The 17,996-nt window shown below is 38.5% G+C and overlaps 7 protein-coding genes across 7 annotated transcripts; 4 read left to right on the top strand and 3 right to left on the bottom strand.

The window, feature by feature from the left end:
• The first annotated feature begins 5 nt into the window (after nucleotides 1-5).
• On the top strand, nucleotides 6-1,226 carry RHIMIDRAFT_257448 (uncharacterized protein). Its single transcript, XM_023611284.1, has 7 exons — nucleotides 6-162; nucleotides 223-343; nucleotides 401-544; nucleotides 591-717; nucleotides 774-859; nucleotides 926-1,086; nucleotides 1,140-1,226. The coding sequence occupies exons 1-7, from the start codon at nucleotides 20-22 to the stop codon at nucleotides 1,219-1,221; spliced, it is 864 nt and encodes a 287-aa protein (XP_023465116.1). The 5' UTR covers nucleotides 6-19; the 3' UTR covers nucleotides 1,222-1,226.
• Nucleotides 1,227-1,369: 143 nt separating this feature from the next.
• RHIMIDRAFT_314236 (uncharacterized protein) lies at nucleotides 1,370-4,366 on the top strand (the record flags this gene model as incomplete). The annotated part of the gene is made up of 5 exons (XM_023614920.1): nucleotides 1,370-1,394; nucleotides 1,453-1,617; nucleotides 1,676-1,701; nucleotides 1,761-1,948; nucleotides 1,999-4,366. The coding sequence occupies 5 exons, from the start codon at nucleotides 1,370-1,372 to the stop codon at nucleotides 4,175-4,177; spliced, it is 2,583 nt and encodes an 860-aa protein (XP_023465115.1). The 3' UTR covers nucleotides 4,178-4,366.
• Nucleotides 4,367-7,230: 2,864 nt separating this feature from the next.
• Nucleotides 7,231-8,103, bottom strand: RHIMIDRAFT_204431 (mitochondrial nuclease; the record flags this gene model as incomplete). The annotated part of the gene is made up of 2 exons (XM_023606759.1): nucleotides 7,231-7,658; nucleotides 7,707-8,103. 2 exons carry the CDS (start codon nucleotides 8,101-8,103, stop codon nucleotides 7,231-7,233), a joined length of 825 nt encoding a protein of 274 aa, XP_023465114.1.
• A 266-nt stretch (nucleotides 8,104-8,369) lies between these two features.
• RHIMIDRAFT_257441 (KRR1 small subunit processome component) lies at nucleotides 8,370-9,557 on the top strand. The gene is made up of 6 exons (XM_023611283.1): nucleotides 8,370-8,465; nucleotides 8,520-8,686; nucleotides 8,736-8,870; nucleotides 8,921-9,046; nucleotides 9,100-9,240; nucleotides 9,290-9,557. The coding sequence occupies exons 1-6, from the start codon at nucleotides 8,405-8,407 to the stop codon at nucleotides 9,533-9,535; spliced, it is 876 nt and encodes a 291-aa protein (XP_023465113.1). The 5' UTR covers nucleotides 8,370-8,404; the 3' UTR covers nucleotides 9,536-9,557.
• A 984-nt stretch (nucleotides 9,558-10,541) lies between these two features.
• Nucleotides 10,542-12,335, top strand: RHIMIDRAFT_314233 (uncharacterized protein; the record flags this gene model as incomplete). The annotated part of the gene is made up of 4 exons (XM_023614919.1): nucleotides 10,542-10,982; nucleotides 11,133-11,614; nucleotides 11,681-11,905; nucleotides 11,960-12,335. The coding sequence occupies exons 1-4, from the start codon at nucleotides 10,818-10,820 to the stop codon at nucleotides 12,333-12,335; spliced, it is 1,248 nt and encodes a 415-aa protein (XP_023465112.1). The 5' UTR covers nucleotides 10,542-10,817.
• On the bottom strand, nucleotides 12,289-14,370 carry RHIMIDRAFT_298040 (SDF-domain-containing protein; the record flags this gene model as incomplete). Its single annotated transcript, XM_023614291.1, has 5 exons — nucleotides 12,289-13,009; nucleotides 13,063-13,366; nucleotides 13,423-13,456; nucleotides 13,517-13,831; nucleotides 13,888-14,370. 5 exons carry the CDS (start codon nucleotides 14,368-14,370, stop codon nucleotides 12,556-12,558), a joined length of 1,590 nt encoding a protein of 529 aa, XP_023465111.1. The 3' UTR covers nucleotides 12,289-12,555.
• Nucleotides 14,371-16,808: 2,438 nt separating this feature from the next.
• RHIMIDRAFT_244597 (uncharacterized protein) lies at nucleotides 16,809-17,390 on the bottom strand (the record flags this gene model as incomplete). The annotated part of the gene is made up of 1 exon (XM_023610091.1): nucleotides 16,809-17,390. The coding sequence occupies one exon, from the start codon at nucleotides 17,388-17,390 to the stop codon at nucleotides 16,809-16,811; it is 582 nt and encodes a 193-aa protein (XP_023465110.1).
• Between the last annotated feature and the right edge of the window lie 606 nt (nucleotides 17,391-17,996).

Here is a 17,996-nt window from a genome sequence, read left to right as displayed (position 1 = left end):
TGGTCCTTTTTTTCTTAAAATGACATTGCAATCTCACTGTCTGTTGACTTCCATCATAAAGAGACCTATTTTGGTTCATAATATTTCCCAAATAAAGCATGCAGTGAAGCCTCTGCACGTTAATTTTGGATTATCCAAGACATCCTCTATCAGGTTAACAAGGTAGCCTCCCTCTTTTTTTTTTTTTTTGTGGAAACCCCCTCAAGACTTATTCTTTTATAGACTCGATACCTTTGTACCCCTTCAGCGTACATTTATTTCAATTAAGCATAATTATAATTTACGTAGAGAGGAAGAGAAAAGGAAAGAAAAAAAGCTTACATTTCCTACAGGCATAAAAAAAGTAAGGAGAGAAAAGAGGAGGGGGCAAAAGGGCTTATTATGTTTATCAAATAAATAGGAGCTTCGAGAGAACATTTACACCATTCCCAATTTGTTAACGTTTGGCAGGTTGTTAGCAGCACCCTATATTGGTTATTTAATACTCGAACGCGATTATAATATGGCCTTGGGATTGTTTGCCCTGGCAGGGTTCACCGATATGGTAACACAACCCATCATTTATTTCTATGGCAACTAACTTTAATAAGCTGGATGGTTATATTGCTAGGAAATACAACATGCGGACGCTTTTAGGGACCATTATTGATCCAGCAGCTGATAAAGCACTCATGACGGTGATGACAGTGACATTGACTATGGAAGGAGTTATACCATGTATAGGAATAATTCGCAGGTTGTGCTCATGAAGTGATTTTAACGTCATACGATAGTGCCACTTGCAACGGTTATACTAGGAAGAGACCTTGGATTGGTGATATCAGCATTTTACTATAGATACATCTCTTTGCCTGAGCCAGTAAGAAAATAAAAAAAGATAAAGCAAAGATAATGGAGATTGATCTATTTACTCTCCTTAAAATAGAAAACAATTGCACGTTATTTTGATGGATCTATTCCTTCAGCAGAAGTGAAACCAACACAAATTAGTAAAGTCAATACAGCACTACAGTTACTTTTAATGGGATGTTCTTTGACTACTGTAACAGTGAATATACCTTCAGCTGAAGCAATGACTGCATTACAGTAAGTAATATATCCTTAAATTACAAAACAAAGGGTTGATTGTGTATAAATAGATGGATCGTTGGAGGCACGACTATCTGGTCAGGGGCAAGCTATCTATTCTCAAAAGATGCTGTTCGAATACTGAAAAAATAGAAGAAAAAAGTTTTTTTTTTTTTTTTTTTTTTTGGTAACATTTTTAAGCAGGGAGCCATTTCTCTTTCCTTTCTTTCTTTCTTTCTTTTGTTTTATAAACTGTCTAAACACATCCTTCTCCCTCATTTTTCACTCTTTTTTATAAGTAATGAATCTTGATCATTTACAAATTGGTAACTGAAAATTTATTATATTCAAAAAAAAAAAAATAATTATATTAATAAACAATAGCTTTATGTTTATTCACAAATGACAATAATCAAGTCTTGAAAATATCAGAAACTCAAGTCATTTTACCTTCAATTACCAATACTCCTATTTATTCCTATGATCATGTCCTTGACTTTAATCAACTATCAGACTATTTTGACAAAATACCCCACCATTTACTAAAAGGTTTAATATTATTATCCTTTTTTAAATAATTTCTATTAATACACATGTGTCATTTTAGGCAAAGATGCAAATATCGTTATTTTTGTAAGTCCAAATATATATCAATCGTGTTACACACTCATCATAATTTTTATAAACAACAGGATCCTTCCCTTAATAGAAATAGCCTATTGGATACTAGACTGATATTATCATTGGCACCTATATTTTCTTGCACAGATAATCAAATTTATATCAAATTCACTGAATCATTAAGGGATGATACCCCATTTAATCTATTACCCCATGAAAAAGACACAATGCAGATAACCAGCATAAATGACATGCTAAGGTTAGATCAACAATTATATACTTCACATTTTTTATTAAACAATGGTTTAGATATTATAAACTTGGATTAAGTCATCATGATCCATCCACCACTTCATCATTTACCATCTTCATCCATCAAAAAACCCACTCATCTCAGTTCACAATCACAGACACCTCTGGGCAGGATCCAGAACATATAAGCAGCCTATTGAACATCAACACAAATGTGACTCTTTTGACATCCATCAGTCAAGCCGATGACCTAGACCTCGTTCGACGAGCGCTCGACATCACGTCAAGTTTCTGTCAAAAAAGGGATGGCGCACCCTCATCTGAGAGCGAGGCTTATTTACGCCAGACGATTCTAAAAATGAGTTCAGAACTAAACTCACTCCGCTCCTACAACCGAGGCTCCATGCAGTCTGTCTCCTCAGACCAAGACCACAAGGCACGCTCGACCTTTTCGTCTATCTCCAACTTTACCCATCTGACCGTACCGGAAGCCGATGAGGACAAGGTACTGTTATCCGATCTCAACCGTCAAATTGAAGAACTTCAGAACCAGGTGACCGTCACCAGGGACCGTAACATGCATGTGGAGCATGAACTGCAGCATATGATATCCACACGTCAACAATATGTTGACCTTGCCGATCACTTACTCACTATACAAGCAAAACAGGATCAGCTAATTGATTTTCTAGAGACCAAGCTTCAGGAAACAGAGACCCTTTATGAAAACACGTACTGTGCCAATCAGCGGCTAGAGGACGGTCTAAAGAACATCATTCGCGACCTAGATCATCTCAGCCTCGACAGACATCAGCTCGGACAGATGTTTAGCGTAGTAGAAAATCTCATCTTTAAGCAAGATCAAGACAGCGCAAGGGCCCTGGAGGCATTGGGTTATTTTAGATCAGAGTTTGAGAGACAAGAAAAGGAGCTTTCACAAAAGAATAGCGAGATTGAACGCTTGATGTACGACAAAGACGATCCTCTCGATCAACAAAGGACGACAGCGCTTGAGAACCGTATCAAGGAACTAGAGGAACAAGTCGAGCATGTTCGTTCCCAACGGGACAGATTTTATTCTCAGCTTCAGGAACATCTCCAGGAATCAGAAAAGACGCACCATACATTGGCCTTACAGACAGCAAGGAGCAATTCGCTTGAGAAACGTGTCGCTGAATTACAAGCAGATCTTGATTCCTGTCGCGCGATGATCAAACAGCACGATGCGTCCGGACTGATCCATAAGCTCGAACTTGAATTGTCTGCACTCAAGCATCAAAAACAGATTGACGAAAAGGACTTTGAAATCAGCTATGAGAATGCTCTGAATGAGTCCAAGTCAATGAAACAGGTGGTGGACCAGCAAGCCAAGACGATCGAATGCTTAAAGACAAGTATTCAGTCACTCCATTGTCAGTTGAACACCAACAAGGGTGTGCCCGACAGACCACTGTCAGAACCAGTGATCATAGACAGACCGATTCGAGTAAGACGTAATAGCGACAGCAGTAGCATTATATCAGCATATGGTCATTATAACCACTTTGAGACGCAAGAGGAATGTATGCGCTGGATACAAGAAAACATTGACGACGCCGATAAAGAAGAGGTCATGAAACGACTCTTGCTCGAAAACTCAAACCTGAAATCGACACTCGCAGGCTTCGAATCACAAATGACGAGCCAGCGTGATGACTTTACCGAACAAATTCGTGCACTCGAAAACGATATTGTGAAATTAACGCTTGTCAAGAAACAACTTGAGAGGGATCTTCATCGAGTCAGTCAAGGCAGTCATGGGTCGATGGAGAGTCGAGCAAGTCATAAGATGCAGAGCATAACCTCTATCTCATCCCATAAAAGCAGAATAAGGGATTCAGATACGCCAAAGCAACTTCGACAGTCCAATACGGTCATACCACCTCCTCCAAGCGAACCGCCTAGTGAACCCATCCCTCCATTACCTCAAGAAAATGACAATGACACACCGGTCAAGAAACAGACCTTTGCGAGAGATGACAGTCTACATCATCTCGAACTAAAGGTTCATCAGCAACAGCAGGAAATAGAAGCCTTGATGGAACAGCAAATGTGTTCCAAACAAAAACTAAAGGATACACAGCAAGAGCTTGAGATGGAAAAGAAATTGAAGCAAAAAGCAGAAAGGGCACATGAGATCTTGGAAAAACGAATGCAAGATTTAATGAATAAAAAAAACAAGTTTCTCTGCTTTTAATAAACTACAAGCATTTTTTACGTCAACCTTCCTCGTTTCTGTAGAAAATTAACTAAAGTGTAACGAGGAAGTGCTCATTTTTTGATCTTCATTATGGTTTGGCGCGCTAAGCTTTGAACAATGCTCTTGCTGCTACAGGATATTTTTTTCACAATGTGAGCCTGTTATACGGTTAAACAGTTTTATTTATAGTTAAAGCCTCAAGTGGACGCACGATAATAATAATATATCTTCTTTGCCCGAGGCAGGTCAAAAGAGAATAAAGAATTGGTAACTAATAAACCCTTATGGGATCAAGGGTAAAAAATTTATGGAAGAAATGATGTTGGACCAAGTGTAAGATACACTAGTGAGGGAAAGGAAGAAGCCAATCGAGGAGCTTTTGCCCGAGGTGAGAGGGTGGGGAAGGCAGACACTTTTAATGATGGAGGTAGTCAAGTTCGTGAAGAAGAGCGCATATAGCTGGCCAACGAATGGACCATGGGAGAGCGGCTGTGAGCCTGTTATACAGTATTTCCAAAAATTACTGACACTGATGCCAAGAGTAAAATTCGCGCTTGTAAGATTCTAATGTCACGTTAACCGTTGGTTGATTTCGCTTGCTGATAAATTAAATGTCGTATATGTAGAAGCTTTATCGTACAAAATATGAGTATATTAAGCATGAAAGCATCATCAGCTCTCTGCTTTCTTCTTTTTTTACTCTCTTTCTCATTAAATCCAAGTATTACAAAATGAGCTTTCAAATTTTCTATGAAGATGGGCATGATAATGTAGTTGGTGAATACGGTAGACCTGAGCCTATGGAGTACATTATTGATGAAGAGCGGTATACATTAGAAACAGTTAGATTACACACCCAATATTTGCATAATAAGCCTCAGGAGAATAATTTCGACGTAAGCTCTATGGTGGATGAAGATGCAAAAGATGACCCAGATGTTTGCATGAAGGAGGCGTCGAGTAAGCGAGCGTACACACTCTATACGGATCAAGGCAAAGTTAGATTCTTTAAACTGATGTTTAAGAAAGTTATGAGTGCTTCAGCTGCTGCAAAACAATTAGGTATTCATGTTCGCACAGCTCAAAGATAGGCTCAAATGTGCAAAACAGATCCTGATAATATTTTTATAAAGCATAAGAAAACCGGTCGCTCGCGTATACTTCAAGAACACAAGCAGGTGATCTTGGAGTACATAGATGAGAATCCTTTAGCCGCCTTGGAGCAAGTAATGGAGCGACTACTTTAAAAGCTTCAGGATTTCAAGGTCTCTAAAAGCACTGTCTACAATTTTGTAAGAACTGAATGTAACTTGTCATTCAAAATATCCTGGGAATTCGATGGTCTAATGCTGTTGATAAACTGGACTATTGACGCCGAATTGTCAACCTTGATTCAAAAGCCCTCACACCGCAAGAAGGTGGACAGCTTGATTCTGTGGCACTATTCAAACTGATGGTGTTGATGTCACGGTTCTCAAGAAGAGATTCGACAGGCAAACAAGATACACGGCAAGGTTCACAGTGGAGTATGAAGCTACCTCCTACATCACCAATCTAACTCGTCGAAGTCATCAAAAGATTTCTGGTCGATGCATCGCTGTGGGCCCAGGAAAAAGAGATATGTTGTATCCTGTACACGAAAACTCTACATCAGAGCAACCAGTGCAATTTCGGTACGCTAAATAACAGCAAGGTAAGCCGTGGAAAACTAAAAAGTACCGTCGAATCTTGCAAGATCTCAAAGTCCAGAATCCTGATGTCGCTCAAGCTGAGCAAACCCTTTCTCAACAGCCAAGCAGCACCGTATCCGTAGAAGACTCTGGCCGCTTCCTTCAAGCCAGACCTGAACAGTTTGCCGCTCTCAGTCGATTCTATGGACATACCATCACAAACCATGATAATGGATACCCCCTCTTTCGCAAGATCCGTCTTTCAGCGTACGTCAACAAACAACGTGCCGACCAAAAGCTTACTCAAGGCTTACACGCCAAGTTTGGAGAAGACACCGTGTTTGTGATGGGAAACTGGTCCGCTCCCCATACTAGGTATCATGAGCCCATCCGTGGCCTTGGTTTCTGAAGACTCCTCAAGAGACATGGGTTCCAAGTCTATCTTATAGACGAGTACAAGACCAGTAGGTGCTGTCCAACATGCCACAACGAAAGCCTTCACACGTTCCGTCGTGTTCCAAATCCACGACCGTATCAACGAGAGCGATACTCTACGGTTGTCTGTCATGGTCTTTTAAGGTAATAATACATTAACCACTTGAATGACTTTATACTGATTGAACATTGCTTGGAGATGCACCAATCTATATTGTAAACTCGCCATGGCAGCACCAGATAGATATCATTTATGGAACAGGGATGTTGCTGCTTGCCTTAACTACATGCACATCCTTCGTAGGCTTCGACGTAATGACATGGTTCCTCATAAGCTTCGCCGGGTTGCTGTTGCTCCTGCAAGACGTTGAAGAAGAGTGGACGACCAGGGGCAACCAAGAACTAGAACACGCTTAGATGATGATTCTCCGTCCTAGTTATCGCTAGGACATATCTAGATGCTTTCGGAGTAAATTGTATACATATAATAATTTTCTTACATAACTAACTGTATAGTTCTTTATATTCTTTCCTTGGTACTTATTACTCTCATTTGTATGTCGTCTCCTTTTGTACGCATTTTATTTTTAACCTTTGCGTAGATACTTTTTTTTAGTATGCAATAGATGTCATAATTTTATCCTCTTTCTGAAATTTATTTTTAATAAAACAGTACACTTATATGTATCCTTGTTTTCTTTACTCTATGACGCCAAAGAAAAGAGATCTGTTTGTACATTGAATAACACCATCGGCTACCTTTGGAATAACGAGAAGCACTTGTCAGCTTTACAACGGCCATAGTAATAGCGTTCGAAAAAAAAAAGGAACTTTTTCATACTAATAATATATTTATGCGTAAACAGAAAATAAAGAGGGCATTCATACTTTATGTGCAAGCAGTTATGATTTTTTTACATTTTTGATTTTAATGTAGTGGGATAATTAGTGAGAGGGTAAGGCCTTCTTTTGAGCATCATTGAACTTTCTAACGACTAATTTGCATTCTGTTTCCTTGCAAAGGTCAGGTAATGCGTATTTACTATCTCCCATTCTCTCAAAGAACACAAGACCAGCGCCTCGCTCAACTGCGTCCAAAGGCACCTTGAAAGCTTCCAATGGCGTGTTGTCTGGAATAGGTGCGTTGGGTAACACGAAAGCGCCGACACTGTATCGACCGTTCTTGTGGGTCATGATGACCTTATAAAAGTGTGTAGGAACAGCCACATTGGGAGGATTGCCAATCACTTGATATTTGACATAGAATTTTCCGTCGGCTTCCTGATGAGGCAAATATAAAGGCCCAGTAAAGACATAGACATCAGAGAACTTTTGGGTCAAGGTTCTACAAAAGTTTTCAAGATAGGCCCAATCTAGATACATGTTAATACGTCATTTTCCCATCATCTCTGTTATCTTACAGTCTCTGTTGAATCCTTCTCCTACTTGAGGTGCTATATTTGTTAAATAAAATGTTTCGTCCATAGATACTTGACTGTTCTTGACATCAGCAGCTGGAACCATATGTCCTCTATCGAATCCACTTCGGAAATAATCAGCGAGTTTAGCTCGGAATTGAGGAGGAACACCGTCGTCTTCTTTGAAGTTAGACTTTTGGCGATCCACATCATCACCACGCTTTAAGCTGTCTACAGTTAAATGTTCAGCGACCCAGTTGGGATTACGGTCACGACGATTGTATGAAGTGACATAGGCACTTCGGTATATAAGATCATTGACTGGGCCAGGAAAGCCAAATGGCAAAATAGCCTTGGCTTTTTCAAGGTTATCCAAGGCTTTGTTGTTACTGGGAGCCATGGGGCGCTGTTGCGAAGGTGGAGATGGCATGACAGCCGGCTGAAGCGGCTTCACAGGCTTTTGTGTGAACTTTTGATAGGCTGCAAATGATATAGCGCCGACGGCTGCACCGCCTAAAACTAGGGTTGCTCTTTCAGCTGCCATAATGTAAGGAAAACAGAGCCGGGTTCCTGAAAATCAGATTATATGGCACAACAAATGTGGGTGGATCGGTGTGACTTGAAATATAAGCCACAGAATCGTATAATGCATTCAACTATTTTACTTTTTTTTTTTTTTTTCATAAAATAAACTTTTAATAATGGCAGAAACAGAGCAACCAGAGCAACAAAGAAACAACAAAAGATTTAGAAAAGATAAACGTAGGCTTAAAGACAATAATATAAAGAAAAGTCATAAACTGATTTATATCATAGCTTGGGATACCGACGACATTGATCATTGGAAGATTGAAGAATATAAACCAGAATTTACTTCACAGCCATTCACAGAAGAATCTTCATTTGCAACATTATTTCCTAAATACAGAGAAGCTTATTTGAAAGAATGCTGGCCACTGGTTACAAAAGCTCTTGAGAAATGGGTATGAAAAAAAAAAGACGAGAGAGAAAGGAACTAACATAATCAAAAAGGGAATTGCATGTGTTTTAGATTTGGTGGAAGGCAGCATGACAGTAAAGACAACAAGAAAGTCTTGGGATCCTTATTCAATTATTAAAGCAAGAGACCTTATAAAGCTATTAGCAAGAAGTGTACCTTTTCCGCAGGTACTTAAAAGAGAAATTTCTGGAGACAGTTGCTAAATAAAGAAATATAGGCAGTCAAAATTATGGAGGATGGAATTGCTTGTGATATCATAAAGATTGGAAACATCACTCGTAACAAAGAAAGATTTGTAAAGCGTAGACAAAGATTGATTGGACCTAATGGTTCAACTCTGAAAGTAAAAAACAATTGAAGTATAAGGCTATGGTGATACTCATGTGGATTTCTTAGGCCATTGAACTCTTGACAAAATGCTATATGATGGTTCAAGGTAATACAGTTGCTGCCATGGGTCCATATAAGGGACTTAAGGATCTTCGTCGTATTGTGATTGATTGTATGAAGAACATTCACCCTATTTATCACATAAAAGTAAGCATATACATACTGATAGGTTCTTTTTACTTATATGTTACTATAGGAACTCATGATTAAGCGAGAGCTTGCAAAGGATCCTAAACTGGCAACTGAATCCTGGGATAGATTCTTACCCAAGTTCAAGAAGAAGAATGTTAAATCAAAGAAGAAGGTTATCGAGAAACCAAAGAAAGAATATACACCATTCCCTCCAGCACCTGTCAAATCAAAGATCGATTTACAACTGGAGAGTGGCGAGTATTTCTTGAACAAGGAAAAGAATTCAAAGAAGAGAAAGTTAGAACAATAAAATATATATTATGCCACACAAACAGCACATTTAAGTCCTTATTGCGCACGTAGACGATTTAAATGAGATTAGCATACATGTTGTTTTTTTAAGAAAAAGGATCTACTATAGCTACACAGCGGCTATTTGCATAGATCTATAAGCACTACATTATTCTGTTAAATATGCCTTTTTATAACTGAAACTCAGGATTTGCAAAGATGGTGTTCTTTTACAATGTATGAACATAATACATGCTTAAATATCCTTAATACGAAGAGAAACTGCTCTTTTGCTCAAATATCATACCTTGCATAATTTGCAAATCCAAATTATCTTACTGTCAGTACCTTCGCTTGAAAAGAGTAAATATGTATGTGTCAACATGAACAGTCCTCTAAAATAATGAATTAAACCGCTATTTTCTTTGACAAGAAATGAACCATAAAGTTGATGAAAGCTCTGCGATAGTCAAAGATTCTTGTCTGTGGAATGGCGCGATATTTCGCTTTCTTTTACTGTTCTCTTGAGCCTGAAGTGTCTTGGATTCGATAGTCATTCCCTTTTGACTCGACGAAACTATCGAAATCCCTTATAACTGAGAGCATCTATTTTGAGAACACCGTTTATCTTGATATTCTTCATATGTCGTGTTTTCCATTGTTTCCCGCCGAATAATTGCGCTATTATTTCATTTAACATAATGAAAGAATCTCAGTCTGCCAATAGCAATTGAAAACGACGAGTAATTTTGGATTTCTGATATGAACTTTACCAAATTTGGTAAGCTGATGCCTCCTTTTGTCTTTCCTTCCCTCTCCCCCCATTTTGAAGCGTGCTTCTAGGCTTTTAAATTATGGGATGCCCCCCCCCTCTCTCTCTTTTTACCAGCAGAGGGCCCTGTGTTTCCATTAGAATGAAAAATAAACTTTCCGACTGGGAGCCACGTTTATAAATTTATCACAAGTATCAATATGCCAAGGATTTTATCCTTTCTAATAGTATGCAGTAATATGCAATCACTGAACGGGATTAAGCAAGTGTCATCTTTTTATTTATTTATTTATAGAACAGAATAACCTGAGGTTTAAACAGATCGCCCTAAAGCCAAATTTGAGCCAAGAAATCAAAAATATACATATCAGTAGGGAAGCTTTAATCGGGACTTTAAATAGCCTATTTCACGGAGTTTGCCAGTACATCATCTGAAAGCAAAGTATCCTGAGCATTTAATAAACAAAGCCATTTCTTTCTCTTTTTTCTATCCTTTTTCTTCTTGCTTCTCTTATTTGCTTAATCTACAATGCAACCTATTATTCATCTTCATATAAACCCTTCCTACAATGATAAGCCAACACATATGGTTCAAGAAGGATTAGCAATATCTCCTTTTATAACTCGGGTACCTTTTATGGAAACATCAAGCTTCATATCAAGCCTTGATGAAACACTAGCTACACTACCATTGGTATGTCTCTTTTACCCCCTTTTCCTCCTTCCTCCTTTTTTTTCAAATTATATACTTTCTGTTTTTTCTTTTTCTTTCTTTATCTCTCCTCAGTTTATCTTTTTGAACACTTGATCCTAACTATATTATCTCCGCATTCATTATAAACAGCATCCGTACTACATTTCGCCATTCACTGTACCTTCTCAAGCATCAATAGAGCAAGAAGACGCAGAACAAGTCGATATCGAAAACAAGCTGTTAAATGATGTCTTTTTCTCTCCGCCGGCGATGATGAGCCCATCAAGTGAGCTTGGCTTTTCCAAAGTCGATGATGTCAGCGATCTTACGGAACTCAACATGAGTCTCTTTGAGCGCACAAGCAGTATTTGCAGCAGTAGCTCTGCCAGTGAAGATGAAGATTACTGTGTGCAAGATGATAATCACACACTGTTCCTTTGTGATTTTGATTTGGAAGCAGAGCAAAAAAGCGATCAAGACAATCATTCGGGAATCAAGCGGAATATCAATGAATGTACTGTTAGCAACAGGGCTATAGGCCGTGATGCACCATGTAAGAAGCGCAAAACCAAAGAAAAAAAAAGTAGTGCGACGACATTAAACGCGATTCCTATACAACACTCATCAGACAGGTAAAATCATGAGACAAAGTAAAAAAATATATATATCCTTGTTGCACAATCTCATATTGCCCACAGCAAAGATGAACATCAATGTCACCAGCAATATGAACATTCAAAGTCAGCAACAGCCATTGACCAAAAAAAGAATGACACGATCGTTGAACCTATCGCGAGGTCATCCTCTTCACCCACTCTCTATGAAACATTTACAAAGCAGAATATTGACTGGTGTCGCTATTGTGGTACAACAGAAGGAATCAATTGGAGGCCAGGCCCCTGGGGTAAACGCACGCTTTGCAAGTAAGTTTGTCCCCAAGTTTTTTTTATTATTTGCTTACCTTATATACCGCGCAGTAAACATGGGTGTGACTATAAAGGCTATGGATTCGCCTGTAAGCTTCCAAGATTGGATCTAACTGAATATCTAAAGGAACCTCTCGCAAAACGCACGCGACCTATCCTTCAGCTATACTGTTCTGTTTGTCAAAAGAAAGAATCATGGCAAAATAATCGACTCATCTTTTGCGATGGCTGTCCCAAATCATTTCATCAAAAATGCTTTCATCACGAAATAAGTAGCAGCGTATTAGAGAGTGATGAGTCATGGTACTGTACGGATGCATGCAGTGAAAACATAACACGTAAACGTGTTGTTATAGAACTATCCCGCAAACGTCTACCTCTGATGCGAACACCAAAAAATGCTCTTTTACAATCAACTTCTTTATAGAAAAAAAGAAAAGAAAAGAAAAGAAAACTGCATCATACATTAATAGAAAACGCATTCACTCGAGTGTAAATACTAACAACATACAAATTAAATAATGATTTAATAAAATAAAAAGACAGCAAAACGTCTAAACGAGTCGATAAAAAGAAACTTTTTTCTATCAAGTTTTATTGCTAAAAATATTATGGATAAATACTGATACAATTATAAAAATAAGTTACTATACATTCTTTTCATCACGGATGACAATGACGTTGGATAGATTATCATCAGTGTTATACTTTTCCTGTTCATCAAGCCATCGCTTGTATCGACGGTCTTCTTCTTCTTGACGCCATTCTTCGCCTCTGAAGGATCCTTCGATACGTGACATCACACAACAGCCGAGACAGTTACCAAGTACATTGAGTGAAGTACGAGCCATGTCCATGATGGCATCAACACCCATAATCATTAGTACGGCTTCCAGGGGTATATTGTACTGACTGAGTGTGCCTGACAAGACAACAAGTGAAGCACGGGGAATGGCTGCAACACCTTTAGATGAAAGCATCAAGGTGCCCATGATAGAGAGTTGAGTGCTGATGGGTAAATCCATTCCTGCTGCCTGAGCAGAAAAGATCGTGGCCAAGGAGAGATAGAGGGTAGTGCCGTCGAGATTGAAAGAGTAGCCACTGATTTTAGGAAAGTAAGTATATGTTTAGAGCTCCCTTAAAAAAAAACTTACCAAGGGATCACAAAACCAGTAAGTGAGTTGGGGCAACCAAATTCGCGCATGCGCTCAAATGCCAAAGGAAGTGCCGATTCACTGGAAGCTGAACTGAATGCAAGCAACCATGGTTGACCAATTGCTTTAAAGAAACCAATAACGGGAATTCTGCAAACCAACATGATGGGAACCAAAATGACAATTAAAAAGATAACCAAGGATGCATAGACACAACCAATGAGCTTGCCAAGGTTGGCAAGAACACTGATACCATTAGCGCCTACAGTAGCAGCCAAGGCAGCACCAATACCAATAGGAGCATCTATTAGAAAAAAAATGTTAAGCATACTATGTCGGCATATATAAAGTGATGCTTACAATTCATGACCAAACCGACAAATTTAAACATGACCTAAAGTTAAAAAAAAAAATAAGGACATGTTTTCTTTACATGTATCTTTTTTTGTTTTACCTGAGAAAGGGCTTCATTAATCTCGAGCATGACTTTCTTGCTCTTCTTGTCTGCTTTCATCATGGCGCAAGAAAACATGACAGCACAAAAGACGATAGCAAGAACCTTGTTTTCAACAGCAGCCTTGAAGAAGCTTTCGGGAATAATAAGAAACATTTCACCTGACCAAGTAATGGAAGTTTTTTCCTTATTAGCCATTTCTTGTACGGCCGACGTATCTTGTCCTACAGGTAATATAACACCTGCGCCAGGTTTGATAATATTTGCCATAATAAGGCCAACAGCAAGAGCTAATGTGGTGACCACTTCGAAATACTGAAAATAAAACGTAAATACAAGTCATTGATGCAATGCATTTTTTTTTTACTTACAATGATTGTCTTGATCGCCAGTTTGCCTACTTTTGCAATATCATCACCGTGACCGGCGATACCGATGACGAGAACACTAAAGACGAGAGGAACGATAATAATCTTGATCATTTGGATGAATGCATCACCCAATGGCTTGATTTCTTTGCCAGCAGCAGGAGCAAATCGACCAATGAGAATACCAATGACCATGGCCAGGACAATCCAGAATGTGAGGTTGGTTCTCTTTTGCAAAAAGCGGATTATCTTCATGCTTGGAGAAAAGATAAACTTGCTGCAAAATGAATTGATCTTGCCGCCAACCCTTGAAAAGAAAGTAGGGGCAGCTTTTTCCTGATCTGGTACTGGAATACGAAGATGCTCTGGAATATGACTTCTGTCTTTCCCGCCTATATCATGAACATGCTCAGTATAAGAACCAGCTATTACTTTGCTTTCGTTTGTGTCATGACGATGAATAGGGGAGTGGGTAATTTCGTCCATAGAATAAAACAGGATAAAAAAGAAAAAATGAAGAAGAAAGGAATTGCAAGTATTTATAGTATTTCCCAGGGATCAAATACGAAACAATGCGTTTATCGTTTTAGTGTTGCACAATTCGATTTTTAATCCGTGTGTAACTTTGTTCTTTCAAGTGACTATCTAAACTGTTACTTGAAAAGGGGTAACCATGGGTGGTGTAAAATTGTAACAAATCAATCATAATAAGTCACTGTAAATAATCACGGAGCAGTAATAAAAGATTCTCAGCGTTACCTTTTGCTTGTACACTATTTCATAATTGTAGTATTTAGTAATGTTAAAAGAGGAACCAATCAGCAATATTTTCTTGTACTACAGTACACCGAGTTGAAGAATCTGAACGTTATCTTAGTTGTAACACGTTACATAAAAGTAAAATATAGCCAATATTTTCGCTGTATACATTACCCTACTGCTATAGAAACAAATCAACACAGTATGAAGGTGTAGATCAAGTGTTACTATGGTAACAATAATTCATTTGTTACCAAGTTTGATGTCAAATGGTAGATCAACAATGGCATACAACTTTATTCAAAAATTCTCGTCTGACTACCTTTTTTTGCGCATTAACTTAAATAGTAATTGATTCGCCCGCATCTTTCCAGAATTATCCATACAAAATCAGCGACGTTATCTTTTGATACTTTATCTCTAAAGATAACATATTTTAATAAAAATGTTTAGTCGTATCATTTGTTCTTTTATTCTGTATCTCTTTATCTTTCTTGGTTTAATATGTTGCCTTTTTTTTTTCTGGAATTGTTTCGAGTGTCATACGAGAACAAAAAAACCTGTGGGAAATAACATCCTTTTGGGGTCAGACAATTAGAAGATCAGTGACCTCATTCTATTCAAAAAGAATGTGTCGTACTGCCATTCTTTAACAGGCAATCAGACGACTACAACCAGATCAATGAGCTGGGAAATCATTGCATTCTGAGACGTCTTTCATCGTTGATTAGGTGTCAAAACTATAATCATGCGAAAGAGTTGTATGACATGTTGCATTTTGTGAAATTGAGTATATTAAAAAAAAAAAAACGGGGTACAAGTGAATTGTATTTCTTAATTATGAAATCAGCTTGAAGCGTGTATGTCGTATTTGTTCATTAAACATTCTTTCTATTGACTCTTTTAGACTGAGCCATTCTATATGTGTTATTTCTTTACTAAACATACTTTTTTTCAATGTGTCATGAAGCATATAGTCAACACTCCAATTAAAGAATGTATTAGTCTCTTTCCTTCGCTTACTAAATATCTTTCTTAATGGGATACGAAGGAACTATAGCTATCAGTTATTATCGTTTGCTATAGAAACTGATGCGCATTTCTTCGCTCACAGTCAATTTGCCTAGATCAATCTTCGAGAAATGATTGAGCCTTGTTAAAGAAAGGGTACCAAAACGTGGGTCTATACTCATGCGTATGTTTCTTTACTATCATTTGGTATATTACTTGCAACATAGACTGTAACTTTATTCTCACAGTCCTTTATTTCTACCGACAGAGAATGCTCAAGAGCAATGGACTGAAGGCTATACAGTCTTTCCGGAAAGTAAATTCGCCTGTGATCGAAAATAAATGCACCCAATGGTGAGAACAAACTTCATGCTGTACAAAATATAAATTCGTCATCGCCAAGAATGTTTTCATTTAAACATGATATTTTATTGATGGTCCAAATGGGCGTAAAAATAAAATAATAAGATAAACGTCCGTCCGGACCCGTTCAATCCGTTTGGAAGTGAATGCTAGCGAAAAAATCCCTAATGGGTACAAAGGTAAAGAATGTAAACGAAAGTTAATGAGTAGGGTTATCGATAAAAAGTTAAATGAATTGCTTTAACTATACAAGAAGCTTTTGACCATGGGGGTGCTTAGTAGAGGTCAATTTGTTATGGTGTAGCTGATCTAATTCATGTAGTAGGGAGCATATAATCGGCCATCGTTGAGACTAGGTGAGGGCTAGGTTTGGGGGAACCGAAGGGTGTAAAGGAAGCATGTTCAGATGGAATGACAATGGATCTCGTATTGCTTCAGGCATGAACAGACGTCGATGCATATCAAGGCAACTAATAGCGTGATCCTTAGATAAATATTGCTTTGAGTGCTTGTGGCATGGTCGAGGTTTGCCACCAGGAAGCCAGCCTAATCTCCAGCGTATACAGCGACTGCGCTCTGACTTAGACATGGGCAACCAGAGTATAGGATCAAGAGAAATTGATCGACGGCAGCTAGAAAGCAATTTGAAGTTTCGGCATCGTTGGCGGATCTCTAGATTCTGTTGTAAAAAGCGCTGTTTAGCAGCCTTGAGTGAGCGAGTATCGGGGTTCATCAGTAGTAGATAGCACCGTTTTCCAAAGCGATATACGAGAGAGAGCGTACCACTGGCTTCATCTGGTATTGCGGATATAAGGTAACAGACAAGTAAGCAGTGCATCTTCTGGCAAATATAAGGAATGAAAGAGGAACTGTGCCTGTAGTATACTGACTCGTTCCGACATGAGGGGTAGCCTGGATATGTGGAGCATAACCTTAGTGGACGCTTTGTCTCGAGCACCGTAGATTTTCTTGATGCAATTATTCTGGGCTTCCTCTAGAGCGTAAAATTGAGAGACCGTGAAGCGATTGATAGCTAGGCCGTATTCAAGCTGAGGTCGAACGATGTGAGCGTAAAACCTTGTGCAAAGAAGTTTAGAGAAACCGGAAGGATTCATACCAACAGATGACAGCATGTTCATCGTTGCAAGAGCTTTACGGGTATTACATTGAATTAGTTCTTCTGGATCAAGATGTCCATCCGGTTTAAAGGGGACACCAAGGTATGCAAAAGTTGTTTCTCTTGGTAATGGCTGGTCGTAAAAGGTATATGTAATTGGATCTATGCTACTGCCCAAAATCACGCATTTAGATGGATTCCATTTGTATCCCATTTGTATACTATGATTTTCGCATTGCCGCAGTAGGTCAACCATATTTGAGCGTTAGACAATGAGTACTACATCGTCAGCATAGGCGTAACAAGATGCTCTTTTTGCATCTAACACTCGTTTTCCTGCGCTTTATAATAACATTTCTTTTTCATGAACTGGTCTTTTGCTGCAAGGGCATGTGCTGATTATTTTCTCTTGAGAGCGTTGATTGTGATGATTTTCAATATAAAACAGACTATTATAAGCATTCAACTGTTCTTTGAGCTCAAATCATGCATAAAGCACAAGGCTCTCACCGGCCCCTAGGACGCTAATGAACAGCATTAGCAAGAGCGCAATTGAGTCACTTGCTTTTGGTTTTGCTTAGACCATTCTTGGCTGTAGTAAAAAGCTTCCTCTATGAACATCTGAGTCTAGGGTAAATAAAAGAAGATGTAAAAAGTTTTGCCAGAGCAATGGATCACGTCAACTTTGCCATTGTAATCTCAGGCAGCATGTTTTTCCATAGTCTTGATAAAAGGGCACATAGTAGGATGTACTCTTTTCTGTTTTAGAGGAAAAAAAAAGAAAGGCTATTAACAACAACGACAACATGGTTATTTTGCTTAATACCAGTACAAGCAGAGAATGCTGTATACAATTGACCAT

The sequence above is a fragment of the Rhizopus microsporus genome (genome assembly GCF_002708625.1).
Source record: "Rhizopus microsporus ATCC 52813 unplaced genomic scaffold scaffold_11, whole genome shotgun sequence".
NCBI lineage: Eukaryota > Fungi > Mucoromycota > Mucoromycetes > Mucorales > Rhizopodaceae > Rhizopus > Rhizopus microsporus.
Note: the sequence above shows the minus strand (reverse complement) of the source record. Positions and strands in the feature narration are given on the sequence as shown.

What these genes read in the sequence shown, in the direction of transcription:
- RHIMIDRAFT_257441 (XM_023611283.1), top strand. Translation starts at nt 8,405, where the DNA reads ATGGCAGAAACAGAGCAACCAGAGCAACAAAGAAACAACAAAAGATTT. An exon ending in CAAAAGCTCTTGAGAAATGG is followed by an intron (nt 8,687 to 8,735) that starts GTATGAAAAAAA and finishes ATAATCAAAAAG; the next exon opens with GGAATTGCATGTGTTTTAGA. An exon ending in ACCCTATTTATCACATAAAA is followed by an intron (nt 9,241 to 9,289) that starts GTAAGCATATAC and finishes ATGTTACTATAG; the next exon opens with GAACTCATGATTAAGCGAGA.
- RHIMIDRAFT_257448 (XM_023611284.1), top strand. Translation starts at nt 20, where the DNA reads ATGACATTGCAATCTCACTGTCTGTTGACTTCCATCATAAAGAGACCT. An exon ending in TATGGAAGGAGTTATACCAT is followed by an intron (nt 718 to 773) that starts GTATAGGAATAA and finishes GTCATACGATAG; the next exon opens with TGCCACTTGCAACGGTTATA. An exon ending in GAAGCAATGACTGCATTACA is followed by an intron (nt 1,087 to 1,139) that starts GTAAGTAATATA and finishes GTGTATAAATAG; the next exon opens with ATGGATCGTTGGAGGCACGA.